General features: G+C 36.5%; 1 protein-coding gene across 1 annotated transcript in view; it reads right to left on the reverse strand.

The window, feature by feature from the left end:
• Positions 1-20,985, reverse strand: part of EIPR1 (EARP complex and GARP complex interacting protein 1) — a 100,306-nt gene that overhangs the window by 59,270 nt on the left and 20,051 nt on the right. Inside the window, exon 3 of the mRNA XM_059832355.1 lies at positions 19,782-19,914. Coding sequence (XP_059688338.1) covers positions 19,782-19,914 — 133 coding nt within the window. The remainder of the gene's footprint in view (positions 1-19,781; positions 19,915-20,985) is intronic.

Below are 20,985 nucleotides of genomic sequence, written 5' to 3' on the forward strand. Positions count from 1 at the left end.
GAGTGAGATATATGTAGGAATAAAGAGTTGTAGGCAGTTTAATTTTTCTTTCCATCACTTAGATGCACTTTTTAGCTATCAGAAGACAGCCTTTGATTTTTGAAAAATATAAACATGGTAACAGGGTTGAAACATAACACAGCAGCTCACTCTGTATCCTAATAGAAGTATGTTTTCAAGTGGAGCTGAAAGTAGCAATAGTTAGTAGAAAAACAGTAACATGCAACAGTCCAGACATACTCATACACAGGACATCTTCCACACAGAGCTGTTGTCTCATTACTCCAATGTGTGGAAAGCACTGCATAAACAGCAGCCTTCTTGCTGGTATGCAGATCACAGGTGACCATAAATTCACATTTACTGCACACCAATACAACACAGATAAGGCTTAAGTCTCTAGACAACAGGCTCCTATTTTTGCATTGTATATACAGATGTCTAAGGAGGTTTTAAAAACCTCACATGCTGAACAGTAACTCAGAAAGAATGATATAAGAGTGTGCGACGGCATGGGGTATGCCATGGAGAGACAGGTAAACCCATCATGTTGTATGGAAACAGGAGACAGAACCTGCAGAACGCAGGCAGTCAGCAGGATGAAAAATCGGAGAAGGCATAAATTGCACTTTTTTTATAGTCTGATGTTTCTTAAGCTATCCAGAGATGATTTGAGACAATGTTCCAACACATACCTTTTTTGGTGTATATGCTCTGCAGATATATATCTATTTGAGGGAGCTCAAAATTTACTGACTGCATGTCTGGAACTCTGCCATATGGGGACAGCCCAAGTGAAGAACTGCAACCACTGCTATATTGATGAGCTGAACTTTGCTCTTCAGGCAGAATTTGGCTGCAACACTGTAAAAGCTGCTCAGCAGCACAAATAAGCATGCTTTCTTTCTGACACTTCACGTGAACAGATCTCATAAGTCACAACAACAACTTATGGCTTGTTTGATACTTCAGATATATCTCTCTAGGTATTTTAACAGAGTAGAAAAGAATGGAGAAACTAGCACTAACGACATGCTTTTGTTTGTTTGCAATAATCTTCCAGCTATTGTTACTACCAGCACACTGTAACTACAACAGTGGAAGCCATACAAGAAGCAAGGTATCAGGTGGCAACATAAAAAACATCGTGAGGTTTAACCCTCTGCTGAAGAGAGCGGCACAATACACCAATAAAAGCCAATGACCCATATTTACATGTTGGCTTCCATCATCACTAAGGCTAGCAAAGCTGAACACCATTGTCAACACTGACACTTTTACACACAAAAAAGGGCAAAGAAAAAGCAGGAGTCTCATGGAAGCACTCGCTTCCATCACTAACAAAGCCATGGCAGCTGTCAGTTAAGACTACAGCAATGCACTAAGGTGCTGATATTTCATGAGGTATTAAAACGCTATACTCCTTAACAAGTTAACGGGAGCTGCAAACCACTTATCTTTCAATCAAACCAGGCACCTCACTGGACAGTTACATATTCAATGTTCTATTTAAATAATCTTTAGCATTCCCATTCTATTCCATAGGAGTTCCAAAGACAAATATAATGACTTGACAGTTCATGGAAATCTATTTCAAACAGAACAAATGTCACTATATCCAATGCAAGCAGTTTAAGTGGCTGCCCTAAGTTTGCTGGATCAAGTTCTAATCACTAGCTTGATTTGAAAAGGTGGGTTCACTACCCCTTGTACCAGCCTTTCGCAGTCTCCACTTTGTACTTGACCTCAGACACACAGATGTACAACCACTCTACTGAGACACACAAACTTTCTTCCAGCAATAACTTGTGATTCAGAACTTAGATCTGAGGCATAAGCTGCTTAAACCTTTACATTATCTGGCCAATTTAGGTAGCTAACTTTCAGGTGTGCTCACACATCAAGCACAAATAGTTAAGGGAAGAAAATAATAAACAATTACTAGCTAGATACAGTATCGTTTGATGTTCTGTTCATGAAGTCAGTTACAAATGCTATGATAAGAAAAGTGGTTTTACTAATAGAAGAAACATAAGCTACTGGTGTGGGTTTTTCTTTTTTTTTTTTAAGTTGAATTCCACTCACCTGACACCTCAAGATATCAACAAGTAGTACATCCAGAAAGTCCAGAGAAAGAAAAAGAATAAAAGGTCAAAACAATACATATTGGCAGTCAGCTGCTAATGACTAATTCAGTTCTCATTTGTTTACAGCTCAGAAGCCCTCATAGGACAGAAACCCCATCATAAGTTTTTCATTGAACTAGAGTGGAGAAAAACATATAGCTCTTCCCTAAAAGCTTATAACCTAAAAGAAAAAAACATGAAAATAGAATCAAATAGAAACAAACCTATAGAAGCCTTGGTAGTTTTGTTAAGCCCTAAGCCATCCCATGGTGGAATCTTCTGCTCAGAGATAGGATACAATCTCTTTGCTAGTACCAACGAAATACACCTTATGTTTAATCCAAATGCACAATCTTATTGAGATGTACAATATCACTGAGATCAGAGAGGCATGGATGAACACAAGCTCTTTGGGAAGGACAGATCAGGAAGGTGAAAGGGAAGAATTGCCTTTATGAATGACAGCAGCTAAAATGTATGGAGCTCTGTAGAGGGATGGATAAGAGCCAAATTAGAGTTTATGGTTTAGGATTAGAAGGTAGACCAATGTGGCAACATTGCTGTGCGTGTCTGCTACAGGAAGGATGAAGTAAAAGATAAGACGACCTTCAGACAACAAGAAGGAGCTTGATATTCATAGGTCCTGATCCTCGTGTGGGACTTGAACCACCTCAACATCTACAGAAAGGAAACGTAGCAGGATACAGTAGGTTTCTGAAATGCATTGATAATAGCTATCTAACACTGGCGATCAGCAAGACAACAATGGGGAGATGTTCCACCAGACCTCATAGTTACAAATATCAAAGAACCAGTCAGAGATGTGAAGGTTGGGGGAAGCCTGGACTACAAAGACCATGAGATGGAGAAGTTAATTTTACTCTCTTGACATGAAGGAACAAGCCAAATAGCAGAATCACACAGCACCCTGGGCTTAAGGAGAGGAGACTTTGGCCTTGTCAGGGATCAGCTTTGAAGAATCCCATGGAGGACAGTGCTGGAGAGAAAAGGGATCCAGGGGAGCAGGTTGATTTTCAAGGTTTACCTCCTCCAAACTCAAGAACGGTCCATCCAGATGAGCAGGAAGTGAAACAGAAGAGGCAGGAGGCTTGCATAAGTGAACAAGGAGTCCTGACTACATTCAAACATAAAAAGAAAGTTTACAAGAGGTGAAAGAAGGGACGGGTGACTTAGGAGGAATATAGAAACAATATCTCGCCACACAAGAATGTGGTGAGGAAGCCAAAGCTCATCTGGAGTTGAACCTGGCAAGGGACAAAAGGTTAACAAGAAAAGCTTCTATAGATACATCAGCAGCAAAGGGAAGACCAGAGACAATGTGGGGCCATTGCTGAATGGGGCAGGGGGCCTGATGACAGAGAACACAGAAAAGTCCAAAGTACTGAATGTTTTCTTCCCCCCTGGTTTTTACTACCCTTGGGATTCAGGGATCCCAGGTCCTCAAAACCAGTGGGAAAGTCTGGAGCAATAAAGACTCAGCCTCCACAGAGAAGCATCAAGTTAGGGAGTATTTAAACAAATGGGACCTGAGTGGATGCATCCACAAGAGCTGAGGAAGCTGGCCAATGTAATTATGAGGCCACTTTCGATTACCTTTGAAAGGTCATAGCGACAGGGAGAGGTTCCTGAGGACTTAAGTAAATGTCATTCCTACCTTTAAGATGGACAAGAAGGAGGATCTACAGTCTCCCCCCAGTTCCTAGGAAGGTGACACATTAAGTGAACCTGGAAAACATTTGCAAACATAAGGTGACTGGGAGTGCTCAGCACAGATTTATGAAGGGGACCAATATGATTGCATTCTGCAATGAAAATTAAATTGAAAATACAGGCTTGGTAAACATGGGGAGAGTAGTTGATGGTGTTTATCTTCACTTTAACAAGCCTTTGGTACAGTCTCCCGTAACACCATCAGAGACAAGCTGATGAAGTACAGGCTACATATAAGTGGACAACATGGTGGTTTGAAAAGTGGCTGAACTGCCATTCTCAAAGGGTTGTGATCAGCAGCATGAAGCATATTCCACAGACTGACAGTGGGGCCAATACTGTTTGGCATCTTCATTAATGACCTCAGGGAACCCTGCATGGACCCCAACAGGCTGGAGAAATGGACCAACAGGAACCTCATGAAGGGCAACAAAGTGAAACGCAAGGCCTTGCACCTTGGGAGGAATAATCTCATGCTCCAGTACACACAGGGGGCTGACCAGCTGGAGAACAGTTTCCTTTTAAAAAGCACTCACACAAGTTAAGAGAATTAAGGTTTTAAACTAGCACCTTAAAAAAAAAAAAAAAAAAAAATCAGGAAAACCCCTTAAATTATAACAGCCTTCAAAACATTTTAACATGTTTCCACATAAGCCTTGTAGAGAATAGAATACACTACAGACTTAGTGTTATCAGATGACTAGATTGAACTCCAGATTTGCTACGTTATAAAAAAGTTATCAATTAGCTAAATATTTAAGACATAGTTAGGACTTGAATTGTGGTGTTGATAAAAGTCAGCAGGAGAAGAAAAAAGAAAAAAATTTTAAAAAGTGTTCAGTGTTCTCTTAAGAGTCTATGAAACAAATGACTCTCCTTCAGCCTCTCCAGCTTTCCAAGAAAGGATGGGATACAGGGAAGCTAAAGCAGGCTATTTTCCCATAGCAGAAAGAGGACCACAGAAAACGGAATGAGAAAAATGTGAAGTTGCAAAATGTCTTAATGTTTACTGGAAGGAACTTGCACAGTATACTTGGTTTCCCTTGCATGATTCAGGAATAACCCTGAAGTCCAATATAAACCAGAGATAAGCAAGCTTCTAAATTTCACCTATTTAACAAGCTATTTGCACAAGAATGCCTAAACACATACTATAAGACCTTACGTGTATCTGCAAAATGTTATTTACTGCAACACATGCATTGACTGGAGATGGAGAAAGAACACATTTTCTTTCAGTTTATTTTACTAGTTCAGTTCAATATTTGAAAATTTTGAGTTAAAAAGCTATTTGTAATTGGAGAAGAAAACCCATTTTTCTTGTTCTAATCTCAGCAAAAAAAAAAAAGAGAATGAAACTTTCTAATGCTGAAAGATAGAGCAGCCTGATAATTCAACAGATTCTCTCCCAGTGACAGTTCTAATTCAGAAGCATTTTATCCACTTTCTATATTTTAGAAGAAGTCTTTTCAGTATCATGACCATCCTGTAATACTTGAATTTCAGTCATTTTCTCTCCTCCCTCTTCTTTCTGACATTAGTTCTATTTTGCTTCATAGCACAAACATTACAATTACCCAGATAAGGGTTGTCAAATAAAGATGAAATCCTAAATCAAGGGATAACAAGCATCTGTGCTTCAAGTTAATTATATTACATATGCTCCCCCAGTTCTTACACTTTCCCCTATGTATCTACTCTTACACACTGGCTGAGACACTACTGAGCTTGACTCCTACAGCAGTCTTACATATGAATAAGACTGTAGCACAAACTAAGATAATACAGCTATGTTACTTGTCATTTGGACTGAACTCAATAGACATCTATGCACAGAGGCCTTCAAGCTTGAACAGCAATTAACATGGAGCAATTTCTCAAGCCCTTCACCACTTCTGTAGTGGTTTTCCATCATATGGATCAGTCATTCATTTCACTTAAAACCTTACTGAAAAGTACTTACAAAGGAACACTACAAGTTACATAAGAGCTAGAATTCCTACAAAAACAACAGGTACAAGCTACAAAGAACACTAGGAGAAGACCAAGCACATTTACTTCTTCCCTCAAACTATGGGAATAAACTTTCTTCTGTACATCCTGCCAGTACTCCTGAGAAGAGGACTGGGGAATATTTAGCAAGATGGATTCAACTTGCCTCCCCATTTTAATGACTGTAGCATACCACATGGCTGTGCCAATGATTCCCTACATGGAGTGTTTTCACTACAGAAAAGGAAAGAGAAAACAGTGAAGTCAGTGTCACCTGCTATTTTCAATACTAAGCAGTTGAGACCATCACCAGCAGCATTATTTCCAATACCCTTACTGATGAATTTTCTCTGCAGGAAGTTTTGTTAATACACAAGTTTACTGTCAGCTGTGTGCAGTGCACCAGACAGCCATAACTCATAGCAGATTTAATGTTTTAAATTAATGGATTTTAAATGCAAACTTCATTTTCCTTTTCATCAAAATTAAACAGCAGCTTTGTGCTTGTATGTCTGTATGTTCTGGATCTACAAACCCAAGCTATTTATATTGACTCTTCATAACCGCTGCAGAGTGGCACCTGTCTTGTTTGGAAAAATAAAACAGAAAAACAAGACGCATGTTTGCACACGTGCCTGCCTGCATGTGTGAAGTTGCAGATAACAGCCTTCTCCATCCACACTTTCTTTTGCCCTCTGGTGGCTTTGTATGTCCCTACACGCAATGGAAGTGCAGAACCTATTTTTGTAGGAGTTGAAAAAACTCATTTGCACTGGGAAAATAAAACTGTTTCCATACATATTTCAATGGATTTGAATAAGAACTTGAACTCTTAAGAGAAGCAGGGGCAAGCACAAACACAGAAGATGAGAGCACCATAGAAAATTATTTTTCAAGTACTTAATTTTAAAATGGTCTGGGAAAGGTTTTTGACCAACTTTAAGAGTGCTGCTTTCGTTAGTCACCCACTTTACACATAGAATCCATTTTTGTTGCAGTGGTAACAACCTGATTTAAAAAAAAAAAACCACCTCAATATTGTTATGCTTAATAGAGATTTTGCTTTTGAATTTCATTTTTCCTCTTTTTAGTGAGAGAAATTCAGCTAGCTTTATCCCATGGATTTAAACCAAGGATTTACCTGAAAGGCTAAAGTTAGAAACAGAAGAGGCATTCCACCATGAGCTTCCCAAATAGTGTTATTAGGGTCACAGTGTCAACTCCTAGTCTTACAGGAGTTGACACTTTCAGGTAATTTCATGCCATGCCAAAGGTGAGAACAACTGAAGGACCCCAGAAAACTTGGTGGTCAAGAAAAGTGACAGATGAGCTTCTATGTACACAGAAGTTAGTTAATGCATGTACAGAAAAATTGTTTAAGCCATCCCACCATGATGCTGCACTCAGAACCGGTAGTTATAACTCAAAAAAAACCTGTGTCAAGACTGACAGTTCTTTTGATATAATGCGCAGCAGTAGCTACAGAAGCCAGCAAAACACTGGGCATCCTTACAAAGGGCACTGATAATAAAATAGAAAGGATTGTTTCACAGCCCCATAAAAGCTTGATATGCCCTTATCTCAAATGGAGAGAGCAATTCTGGTGTTTGCATCTAAAGAAGGGCATAACAGAGTTGGAAAAGGGCAACGTAAGACAGTTGTTCCATCATCTTCATTTATTAGATGTTCAACAGATTGGGACTATTTCATTTGGAAGGAAAACACCTTGGAAAGAACATGACCTAAATTTACAGAAACCTAAAAGCAGTTCATACTAACAAGAGATGGTTATGTCATTCCTCCCCACCCCCCCGCCCCCAGTAGGTTTTCCACTAAAACTGATAGTTATGTCCATGAAAATTTTTAATTCTATACAGGCAAAGGTTATCCTGAAAAACTGAATCAAGATAACTAGGCTCCATTTCCTCCTGATCTATTTTGGAGATAAATACAAATGGTATCTCAGCAGCTCTTCATCTGCTCCTCTCAATCCCCAAAGCAGAAATGGACAGGAATTAGTACTATGTTTTTTGATAACCAATTCCTAAATGAGCCGTATTTCAAGACAAAAGGAAGGCACAGACAGGGAATGAAAGACACACATGGATTAATTCACACCACCGAAGACATTCCTACTTCTCACAACAGGTCAAGTAACCTTATTACTACATTCAGGTGAACGGCAAATAATCCCATTATTATGGACAAGTGCGAGATGGAGAATATTGCCTATGCACTGTAAACTGCAAGTTTTTATGGAAATTTTTATTGAAGCTAAATAGCTGCTCAATAAAAATAGAAGTCTGTAAACAGACTGATCAATAACCCTTCCTTCATTAGCACACAACATCCTGGGATGCCAGTTTCAGTGGTTATCTGGTCATCAAGACAAGAAGATCTGATTTAAGGGTGGAAATATTGAAATGATATGAGCAAAAAATAGGATTTAGTTTGCTTGCTTTTATGAGGGGAATGGAAGAAAAAAAAACCAAAAAATGATGACCCTCTTTTTCATTTCATAAATTGATTTTCAAAATTTTTGCATTTATAAATATACAAGAGACCTTCACTGACAGCTGTTTTAGATTTTAAACAGTTCTGCAATTAATAGACTGCAATCACGTTTCCCTCCTTCGAAAGAAATTTCTAGGTTCATTAGCAACAAATAAGAGTCAGAACAGATACAATGGCATATACTGATGCCGTTAGTACAATAGATGCTTATTAATGTAATAAGTCTGCCTAAGAATCTGCAATAGAATGTAATAAATTGTCATTTATGTAAGCATGCTGGTATACCGCTCAAGTAAAAATTATTTAGAAATGATCATATGGCTTGCCTGCTTCATATTTTTAAAAAATTTCAAAAATAGCTAAAGTAATTTGCTTTACATCTGTGAAACTAGGATATAACCAAGATGCACCAAGTCTGAAGGAACTTTTATTCACAGTGCTGAATTTATCAAAACCCTAGGCCTTAAAGCACCAGGGCTTATGCCTTCTTGCGGAGCTATTTTCTTGGTTGTAAGCAGTTTTACTACACAAGTCAGAAAATTGAATTTAAAATCACTAATGCTTTTTGGTTATTTAAACTGCTAAAATTGGTGATAAGAATTTAACAAATAAAAATTTTGATACATTCCTAGAGCTCCATATGAATAAACTTATCTTATGTAAATTCAGAAATAAAAACGTTTCAAAAGGTATTACTTTTTATCAATAAATTATAACAAATACAGCTAGAACAAATATTACAAATGCAAGACAGGGAAAGCTAGGAATAGAAGTCCTAAGTCAAATGCTTGGTAAAATATGTTGATACACCACTAGGATAAGGTAATTTTAAATTAGTCTGTACACTGCCACCAGACAGTTATGTTAGTCATGTTAGTACAGCAGTAAGTGTAGTTTGAGGTAGAATATACAAGTTAAACTATTTAAACGTTCATTTTACCTTCACCTGATGGTGTATTTCCAGCAGCGCTTGACAGTAATCAGATATTAACGGGCATTTCAACATTTTTAGGGCTGATTTTCCTGCTAATACTTTTCTTTAGATGTGATTTTATATATTTCCTTCATGAACTACTACACAAGACACCCGAAGAATAAGGTGGCAAGTATTCTTCCTAATGTTTTAAAAATCTGTGACTGTCAGCTTAAGAAAACCCAAATCTATCAAGAACACACATTCACATCTATCTTTTTGTCCCTGCATTTCTACATGTGCTTATACATAACATACCTTTCATCCTTTGTTCCCACAGGAATTTTTAAGAAAATCCTCAGAGGAGTAACCAATGAGAATTCTTCTCCAAGCAGCACAGGATAAAGCATTCTGTGAAAAAATGCCTTCCTTCAAAATAGCTGTCATTTTTTAATGGTCATTTATGAGACCAAGTTCACACACTTCAAGGATGACAGAAGTACCAGACAGCATGCGACACAGCATCTTTCCTCAGGACTGCTTATGGTCTCAACGTCATCAAGAACAAGATATGTCAGCCGTTTTTTGGGGTGGTTTTTTGGGTGGTTTTTTTTTGTTTGTTTGTTTGTTTTGGGTTTTTTTGTTTTTTTTTTTTAAAAAAAAAGGAACAACTTCCCTCAAAGTTCTGCTGAAGATCATTCAATTATGAAAAGTACAGGTAAAAGAGAACCACAAGCAACTCCTAAAAACAATTCTTCAGTATATTCTATATAATTTATTGACATCTATATTCAAGAATTCAAATTATTCCCTTTTAATTAGTCAAGGTATGAACATTTCTTAAACCTCAGATTACTTGGAACCTTTCTATAAACTCAAAAATGTCCTTGCTGGCAAAGAGCTCTGGTCCACCATCTAATTCAGAATTTGGCATCTAAAAGCAGCTAGAAAAAAGTATCCTTTTCGGAAGGAAGAGCTCCAAAGTAAATTAGACAACTACCATTGTTAGACAAATACCTTGCCTCAATGAATGTGTGCACCTAATACCCAGTAATTAAGCACCCACTTGAAATTGAGAAGTGTGAAGCTTTCTTTCAATTCATCAGCATTCTTTAAGACATATCTGCACAATGCGTAGCAATCCTAATCACAACTTAACCACCTCATAGCACTAGACACCGTATACAAAAAGATAACTCTCTTCCAAAATATCCTCTTCTCTAGAAGGACCAAATTATCTTAAAAATTATTTCGCTCAATTTTGTGGAATAAGCTGCACAACAGAACCACCATACCATTGAGATCAGCAGAACAGAAATTCTTGACCATATTCTTCATACCTTAAGTTGTTTCATGTATGTCTTTATCATGACTTTTGTCTAATTTCTGAAGTACTCGCACATTTCCCTGCAACACATTCTCCAAAACAAACAATTTGTGTATTTTATAACAATCTGCAATGGAGAACCATGACAGATATTTTATTTTTTGGCAACTCACTTGAAATAAAGTTGGGTACAGTTCTCCAGCCCTGAGGCCAGCTAGCAGAGTTAAGCTCAATTTTTTTTACTGGGTAAGCTGAAAGAAGGAGGCTACACTCAAACTGCTCATGATGTTCTTGGACTACCTCTGGGCATCATTGCCTGAAAGTGCTAGGTGGCCCACACCAAAACTGCACAGGGAGCATCCTAACAGTTTAGCAGTATGCACTATTGCAAGTCAGTCCCTAGGTCAATGCCATTGCTCTGTTCAAATTACTGGAATACATATATAACCTTAAAAATCTCAGTCTAATAGCCTGAGACTATTTATTTTGCTTTACAGGTTACAGTTTGCAGCAAAAATTATCATTATAGCAATACTGATGCAATCAGTAAAACCAAGAGCAGCTAACTATCTGATATCAGAAACTGATTATTCAATGTTAACAATCTTACAGTCAGCAGGTTTTATCCCTCGAGTTAGCAGGTAAGGGTTGTTTTGTTCTTAAATCATTTTCAGTGTTGATATAACTCACACACACACTTCCCACAGCGGCTCCCACCCTGCTTGACATCATTAAAGTAAATAATACCAAACACCTGACTTTACTGCTGTTATTTTTTGTGGCCCATTATGTCACATTCTAATTTTCAAGTTTTCAATTACATAAAGGTACTCTTGCGGCTGAGAAAATACTCTTGCAACTCCATTCACAATTGCATAAACAATCAGCATAAACATCCTGTTCAGTTTGCCACCTCGGTTTGAAACAGTAAAAGGAGAAGCTGATGTCTCCAGACCACTGTTCATCTTATAGCAGCAACAAAGCTAAAAAAGTTAGACTCAACAATTTAAGAATCAACAAATTATTCCACGATCATTTCAACAGATAGCATGGAAAGGAAGAAGAACGTGAGGTCTCAGGAAAGTAGGGGGAGTTGCCATAGGTAAAGAGGAAAGAAAATGCAAGATAGAAACCACTAATCAAAAAAAAAAATAGACCAGGCAGACATTTAGTCACAATAATAGATTTTTCCACTGAGAGACACTAAACAGTACAGAAAACATCTACAAAATGCTAACACCTAAAGGCCATATCTTACTTCATTAACATTTCTACAGCCTTCCACAGAACTCATCGCCCAAAGGCTGCATACTACTTTGTACCTCCTTGCTTTCTCACAAATGGTTGCAGCCATACACTTAAGTGACATATCCCCTATTTACTTTTGAGATCTCCTTCCATCAGGATTTCCTTATTTCTCCAATTTTACTATTTCCCTCATTCTTTCACCTTTGTCTTTCAGCAAGCATTTTCCTGTCAGACGTGTGACAGTTAACAGTACGTTGGCATTGCCTACAGTTATGCTCTTGAGATATGTTCATCTACTTTTGTCCCCAAAAATATATCCTTCACCTGCATGCAGGAGAAACACCAAAGTAGCTGCTTTTAATCACTTCCTCAAGACTCACCGTTACAGTAATGGACATAGCTACCTAGATCCAATTAGAGGTTCAGCAGGCAAACTGTATTTTCTACCAACACGGAATTCTTAGTCTGGATCTCTATTTCTTCCCCTGTATCTCCCGATCACTTCATGTAAACCCACCAGTATGCCTTACCCCCTTGACTTCTCAAACAGTTTTACCATCTCTTCTAAGCATCTGTAGAACATGTGTGAGAACACAGTAACTACCTAAGTAACTAGCCATTACATAGTATCAAAATTTAAACAAACCACTAGTTTCTCACTGACATTCTAAATAGACGAGAACAGAGCAATAGATTTATACAGAGCAAAGCATAAATCTGAGTTTTTATTCTAGCTTATAGGTTATAGCTAAAGTTTATTCTTTGCAAAACCTGAATATAAGGAGAAACTATTAGACTAAGACTTCTCTTTATATTTATCAAAATTATTATTTTAGAATGATAGTTTTCCGCAAACACATCATGTGCATTCACCCCCTTTACCAAATACTCTGCTGTGCAGAGACGACACCCAAGCCATTCAGGAAGGAGCCATCCATTGCTAGCAAAACTGTCATGGCTGCAAAACTCTTCAAGTGGCCTACAGAAAAATCCCTCTGCATTCCCTTTTCCTTTAACAATGTAGCTGAAATTTACTTTCTACAGCATTTTCTAAGTCCTTAGGAAATAGTCCACTTCCATTTTAACAGTATCCTAAAATGGCAGGTGAGAGAAGGGAAGGATGTATAAACAGGAGAGCAGATTAAAATGACGTTCTATATGAAACAAAGTGTATGCCACGTGCACACACTCGCAAAAGCCATATACAACCTGTATCGAGTCACCATCACTGGAGGTGTTCAAGGAACATGTGGATGTGGCACTGTGGGACATGGTTTAGTGGGCATGGTAGTCTTGGGTTGATGGTTGGACTTGATGACCTTACAGGTCTTATCCAACCTTAATGATTCTGTGATTCTGTATTCACCCCTGCGCATCCACCTGATCAGTAAATTTTTCAAACACCCAGTGACAGTGTATTATAAACTGGACTGACAAAGAGGGCGTCATTCAGGAATCAACATATTTCCAAGTATTCTCTAGGTTAAGGTGACGTTAACTTCATCTTAACCCAGGGATCCCACTTTCTTCAGCCAACCCTAGATCTGAGGCTTCCATTGCCTACTTCACGTACAAAAATTATATTAGACACACTCTGGTCTGTTGTTACTTCTCCCTGCCTCAGAAGTCCATTCAAATGGCTTTCCTGTTTCCCATCCTGTACCGTGAAACTTCAGCAATACCGAGACCGTATATAGAACATATTCCGGCAGGGTCTAGGGCTTTGTCAGGTTTTCATCACTCTGGTTCCCAAGCGACTCCACTCTAGCATGATCTAGAGGGTTTTGGCATTTAACCTCAACACAATGAAACATTTATCCTAGTGTAGGCTAGGATGCTCTTTTGAGTAGTGAAGCACGGCTTCTTTCAAACTTTAAGTAGTGATACTTTCCCCTTAGCAGGTGAATAGAGCGCTCAGATGGCTACCAGTTTCCTGCACATTTGAAGACTAATTCTCCTTTTTATTTCTGGGCCACCGTGAAGCAAGTGATTTGATTTCTGCTTTATTGAACATAACTTTAAGATATTAATAAATATCAGATGCAAATAAGCCCGTGTAACTTTTCAGAGATTAAGCACTAACCAATTAAAATGCAACTGTAGCACTCTAGCTTATTGCCACCTTTATCATCACCCAAAATCCTCTGTACATTGTACCCTTCTCTCAACAATCCATCCTTTTAGCTTTTTTTTTTAAACCTAACCTGTATCACACTGAACTTTAACAATCTAATTTAACTTCTAAAGCTAGAAGACTACCAAACTCATTTTCCCCCTTAATTCTTACCTACTTTAAAGCTGTCAGTAGCAATCTTATGCTGTTCAAGAAAAAAAAACCCACCCCCTATTTTAATTCAGTTGACTTGCTCCAATAGAGGGGAAAAATGGTGCATCAATATGTCACAAAACTGACTAACAATGCATAAATTCATCTAGATATCTCAAGTATTAATTTTACAAAGCTTTCCTCCCCTGTCCCCAAAATGTGCCTATTTTAATGCTTTTCCCTCCCTCTTATACCTAGGTTCTTTCATGTATTTATGCACTTTTCTCCCTTCAGTTAGGAAACCTGGATAAAATATAGCATTCTTAATTCTTACAATGCTCACAATACCAAATAGCTGCCAAACACACCTGCAAAAAAAAAAGTTACCTCTCAGTGTAATGAATGCCTAAAATAGGTAGCTCATGTGTCAAGGATTTTTTTTATTTTATTTTAAACCGTAGATCTGAAGGATCCAATTATGTTTCTCAAATATAGGAAAGCCACTAGGTTCACAGGTTGCTATGCTGGTATTTCCCCCTCCAACACTGTAAATTTGGTTTAAAAACCCTAGGAAATCGTATTTGTTTATTAAAACAGAGATGCAAAATTAAACTTACAAAATGTTACCTGTTACTAAATTAGTTTTAATGTTTTATCATGTTTCGGCTACATCCAGACTACCATTTGAATATGAGACAAGCAATTTTTAATGGCAAAGGTGGCAAATGAATAAAGCAGAAAAACAACATCACCTCTAATCATTTACTAGATCTATCAACTACGCATCTTGTTTATTAATAATGTGAGTTACACAGGAATGATCTCAATACATTTCTAGCATACAGTATCGCTATTGGAAATGTGTAGTGTAGGCAAGTACTATGCCTCCAGCATAGTAAATTTCTGATCTCTGCTGAAAGTTAGACAAGATTACACATAACTAGTAAGCCTATCACTCGATAATAAAATCATCTTCCTATAACATCAGCAGTAATAGTATAAAATACCCTAAGTGATGTATCCATCATTGGTGGGAGGGGGGACCACTATAATCAAGACAGGAACTGAACAGAGTAAGTTCACCCTTTGCAATTAGGTGATTTTTCTAAATCAGTATTTTTAATGTGTGTGCATGGGGAGGGGTGTAGAGATAGTTGCACAGTTTTGTCTTTATATTAAGACAAGATGGCCTAGAAAATGGAATTTCTGCTTAATATCCAAAGATGCATTTGTTCCAATGCTACTGGAACCAGTATTATTCTACTTAATACCACCATCCAGAAAGAAGATAAAAGGCTTTATTAATGATGCAAAATTAGAAATCAAACTAGTAAACACTAACGCTAACAAGAAAATCAGTTTTCCTGGGTTTTGACTTAAGAGAAAGGAAGATTTTTTTTTTCCTTTTTAAAATCTACTTATATAATGATACCCTAGTAAAATTTCTTGAACAAAAGAATACAGAGCAGCATTTAAATCAACTTAATACATTGTTTAGAGAACATACTACCCAAACTGCATATTCAGTAAGGACTTAAATTTCTCTGTGAGTTCTTGAGAACAAGGAAGTTAAGTTACTTTTCTTGAAAGCGTAAGACTTTAAAGAGATCACAGTGAATAGTAAATATTCTCATGGGCTTTATGTAAAAGGGCAGTACATTTACTTGACCTGTCTGCCAAAAATAAAAGGGGAGAGTCTGCCTCCAATTGTTGAAATATGTTGTATTTGGCACTTTTGACAGATCTTACCTAGAGTTTCTCAAAAATAAAAGCTCATCTCAAAATGATGACTGAATTGTGGTCCCTTGCAAGTTTAGCCATTTATGGGGAAAAAAACCCTGAATTTATCAAAGGTTACCACTTAAAAAAAAAAGATGATCTAGTGGACAAAAAGGAAATTAATTTTCACTGACATGGAAGCCTAGCTATTATGTTAAGGTTTTTCACACGACTTTGCTCTTCAGTAGTTGTACCAATAATAATAAACTACATTTCAAGTTCTACCCCTTATGCCTCTTTCACTTACACATGTCAAGGACAAGTAAAAAGATTTCACATATCCATGAAGCAGGAAAAAAAAATTTGTAAATCTCCCAGAGAATGACAGGGGCAGATTGTTTCTACATTAGCATCCCTCTTTTTGAAGGAGGTTTCCTACCTATATGATTCAGGGAAAAAGCCTCATAACTATGACTTTGGAAGCAGATGCTGTACATGAATCAGGGGAAAAAAAAAAAACCCAACCCATACATATATACATATCTATATACATGAAAAAAGCTTCAGATCTGTAAAATCTCACACTATCATGCTTGGAAGTAGCTAAAATGCTTTTTTTGAAGGGAGAAAAAAAACAAAAAAAAACCCAAAGATAGAACTTCCCCATCCAAGAGGATCTTTCAAATTTAGATTAAGAGCCCTGCTACGTCAATTCAAGGCCTCTCTCAAACAGAACAGTAAAAACTTGCAAACATTTTTATATCAGCATCCTTCTCAAACACACACAGAGGGCTTACAACTTTCCATTTGATTCTTAACACCACAAATAACCTACCATTACCAGCTGAATGCAAGTATCGGTTTCCCTCATGGAATTCTTCGCGCTCAGCAGAAATTAACAAAAAGCTTTGCATATTATGTTATTTTGCTAAGTTTTATTTTGCTAAGTTTTATCCCTACAAGAGGAAAGAGAAGCAAATAACATCAGATTCCTTGTATTTCAAGACATACAGCAAGACTGCTAGTGTCATCTTTGACTTTTTGAGGCAGTAATATTAACTGTCAAGAAAAGAGAGTTAGAATGTCTCAATAATATTACAGGGGATGATAACAACTGGATACTGCAGAAAGATTAAAAAAAGGAAGACTAGCTAAAATCTGGGGAAAGTCTGTTTAAAAAGAAATCTTGCATCTTGCATAAGTCAGCTCTAGAAAAAGAATTAATCTGCAGTCTGAAGAAGAGCAAGTCCAGATGACTGAAACACTAAAACAAACAAATTATTCAGTAATCAATATTTTTCTCTATCACTAGTTGCAAAATGCTCTTAAAAAAAGTTAATCAAGACTCAAAATCTCTCTTCAAAGTAGTTGTAGTACTGCTCTTTCAGTTCAACCATTTATTATATCCCCCAAACTTCCTATATGAAAGGCATACTTCTCCTCCTTTGTTAGCAAAAAACAAAGAACAGGAGAGCTGTGAAAAAAGTTCTCTTCTGTTTGTAGCTACAAAGTAACATAGGACCTTATTCATACCTTGGTTATGCTAACTATCTGTAAGTGTGAGAAAATAAAAGAAAACTCAGTATCTGTCCCAGTATAAAAGAGGAAATTTCAAAGTTTTTTTTTCATGAGTGCTTCACCCTATTCCATGAGCTTACTTCAGTGAGCTACGAAATGCAAGATGTACATGATTCCACTTTTCTTCAATGCCACACTTCACCACTTATTTAAGCAGCTTCAAAAAATAGCTATTAATAATGGACAGACATCACATTTCTTCAATCTCCCAGTTTCAACAACAGTCAAGATTTGCCAGAAATACTGGGCTCAGACACAAGAGATGGTCACAATACCTATGACTGTTTCTGACAGCATCATCTCATTTGACTAGTACTTCAATGAGGAAAATAGCTAGGAGTCTTTTTAAAATAACAAAATAAATGCAATACATAAAAGCATTTTAAAGGTTTCGATTGCTTAATTTGGTTGCATTACTACTTGAGAAAAGCTGTCTGCTAAACTCAGTATTCCTTATTATTAGAACCCTACACTGTGTGCTTTTGTTCTATACGTTGCTATTTAGAGTCATCAATAATCATTTAGGAATCAGATCTTGTTTTCTGCAGAAAGTTTATGGCTGATGATTCTCAATGAAGATGCATGAAGTACGAACAATAAAGCTTAATGTTCAGAAACGAGGTAAACTAAACTAAATCTAGAACACAAAGGAGCTAGAATAGAAAACATGCATATGAATTAATAGGTCCAATAATGGAAAACAGAAATCTCACAGAAATTTGGAGTGTTCGAATAGAAGCTCAATTCTAGCAATCTCAGTAAGCTCTCTCCCAAAGAGGATTTTCAATAAATATGCATATTGCTATAAGGAATTGCTATAAAATGCTATAAAGGAACATAAAACTTAAATATAGGCCTTTTTGAGAGAAGAGTATAAAATTATTTGTTTTCACCATACTTTCTAGAACAATACTTGAGCTCAAAAATAGATACAAATTGAATAAATTAGGAGTGGTTAACATTAAATGGTACATTACATACATGAAATACTGGACTTGATAAGCTATCTTGTATGACCTTGCTGATCAGTTATGTCAGGAAAAAGAAGTGAATTCTTGAAAATTTTTCACACTATTCCATGCAGCACAATATTCTTTAACAAAAAAAAAAATTCAATCAACTCAGAAAGGCTAGAGAAAGGAACTTAGAAACTCGTTTTGGTTTTCTTTAAAGGACACTTCAGACAACTGTCTCGGATACCCCTCTAAAACTAGCCAGAAAATTACTAAGACGACTTCAGAATTTCAGGACTGATGACTGCTTTCTCATTTTCTCCATGGATCACTGGCAAGGTGAGGCAGTTACGTCCAGTAAGTCAACCAGAGAGTAAAAAGTAATCAAAAAAACAGGCCAATACCAACCATTTCAGTGTTCTCCCTTAGTCAAAATACCCACAATCATTTTCAGTTCAGAAAACAGAAAAAGCTCTTTATTACTCTACTTATCTTCTATAATTGTCTTTAAAAGAGTCACATAACATTTGTGAAGGAAAAAAAAATAATAAAATTTTAGCACTTTTATTTCAATCCAAAAAACTAGGAGAACCAAGCAATCCTGCAACCTTCTCTTTAACGTAACCACAAAGTTGAGCAGCAGGAATTCCCATCTCTACAGCTGTCCAAAGATGCATGAAGTCTGAAAGTCACTACCTTATTCTTAGACTGTATTTCCATGAAAGAATGGACTAATATTCACTATTTATTCCAATTGACAGCACAGATTTCTTGCTTGTCAGGGAGAAAACATAATCCCTTCCAAGTGAAGCAAGTGCATTTTTCAAACCTCATGAAAGAAAATCTTCACACCTGCCTCACCTAGGAAATGCACAGAGATCTTTAATCTCAACAGCTGTGCACTTAGTGTTAGGTTATACAAGGAGCTTTCCTACTGTTTCTGATGAGATATTTAGGTAAGAATTTATAGTTCTCTGTGGGCATATCTGCAACAAACACGTGACAAATAACATTGTATACAAACTTCACCTGCAATTCTAAAGAGATGCTGGCATCCTGCTGCTTTGAAAGATATTTACGTCCACTTTCAAAAGCAAACATAGAAAACAATAAAAAGAATGAAGCCTAAAATAACAGGAATACATTTTATTTGTCATGCTTTGCATTAATCAGGCAAGCAATACTTCTATTTTGCCATTTTCCTTGACAGGAATGCAAAAGTAGACTTTTAACCAAGATGACCTAAGGATATGAGACAGATGTGATATAGGTAAAGGTACAGCAAATTTTCTGAAAAATGCCTTTGTTCATAACTCCAATTTAAAGAGTTTACACATAGCTAGATGTTTAATCATTGCACATTCAAAAATATCAAAACTCTTAAACAAGCTTAATGTGGTTAGAAAGGACTTACTTTTATTGTAGCAGGTTGCTAGTACACCTTTATCTGCAGGACTGGTACTAATGTGCCAAATTTCACCCACTTGATGAAGGAGAACATTTTTGTTTATAATGTTATTTTCATCATCAAAATCTATGATGTGAATCTGCAAATACAATAAAAGAGAACATTAGGGTTTCAAATGTTTTCCTGTGGGTCTTAATTATACATAATGACTGCACAAAACAATTTAATGAAAATTTTATAACCGATATCTACTTTAATTAATTGTTATACTAACAATTTGGTATATCGTTGATTTCATGCAGGATATAATTTTCTAGAAAAACAGAAGCAATTTCCCTGTTTTGAGCAAATACCATGTTTATTCTTCTCAATTTTGCAACTTAAAGCTTGAAGGTGATCTTTCATTTTATGGCTAATAGTAAATAAGCCACTCATATTACGATTCAACACTTCTTATAGCAATAAACATAAATAACAACATTACAATCCTTAATCTAAATGTCTGCACCAATTCTGTATCCAAATCATTGAATTCAAACATCCTACAAAGCAAGAAGGGGAGAGAGGGAAAAAGGACTCTCATTTAAAACAAATACTGTAAATTCAGTAAGAACCTTTTTGAGAGTTCACTTCAGCAATCATATATCTGTACCAATATGTAAATCTGTAATACTGTTCATACTATGTGGAAAAATAAAACATTGAACTGAAAGATGAAGAAAACAAAAAACATTTAAATATACAGATAAGGTTTTTAAAAGACATACATCTAGGTTTGCTTTTTGTGATTTTGATTTTTGTTTGTTGCAGGTTTTTTTGTTAGTTGCTTTTCTGCAGTTGCTTCAGAAATAGAAGAAATTGAGAAAGATTCTAGCCTGGCACAACATACCTAAGTAACTTTACTCATGGGACTAATTCCACTAAGCTCAACAGTGAACAAATAAATTGTAGAAGACCCACAATTTTTAGAGGACTGTATCCTCATTAAAAATTCATTAGCAAAGTTGGATAAACAATGAAGAAAAAAAAAAAACAAAATACATCCTATCATAATGACTGAATTCAGTCTACTACACAGTATTACAGAAAATTTTCTTAAAATACAGAAGGTGCTAAATAGGTCTCAACTTAGTCTAAATTGGTAATATTACACGCTTTTTTTTTCTAAAGGGCTGAGTTTACATGTTACCCTTTTCCTTTCTCTTCTTAC

Source organism: Gavia stellata, chromosome 2 (genome assembly GCF_030936135.1).
Source record: "Gavia stellata isolate bGavSte3 chromosome 2, bGavSte3.hap2, whole genome shotgun sequence".
In the NCBI taxonomy this organism is placed as follows: Eukaryota; Metazoa; Chordata; class Aves; order Gaviiformes; family Gaviidae; genus Gavia; species Gavia stellata.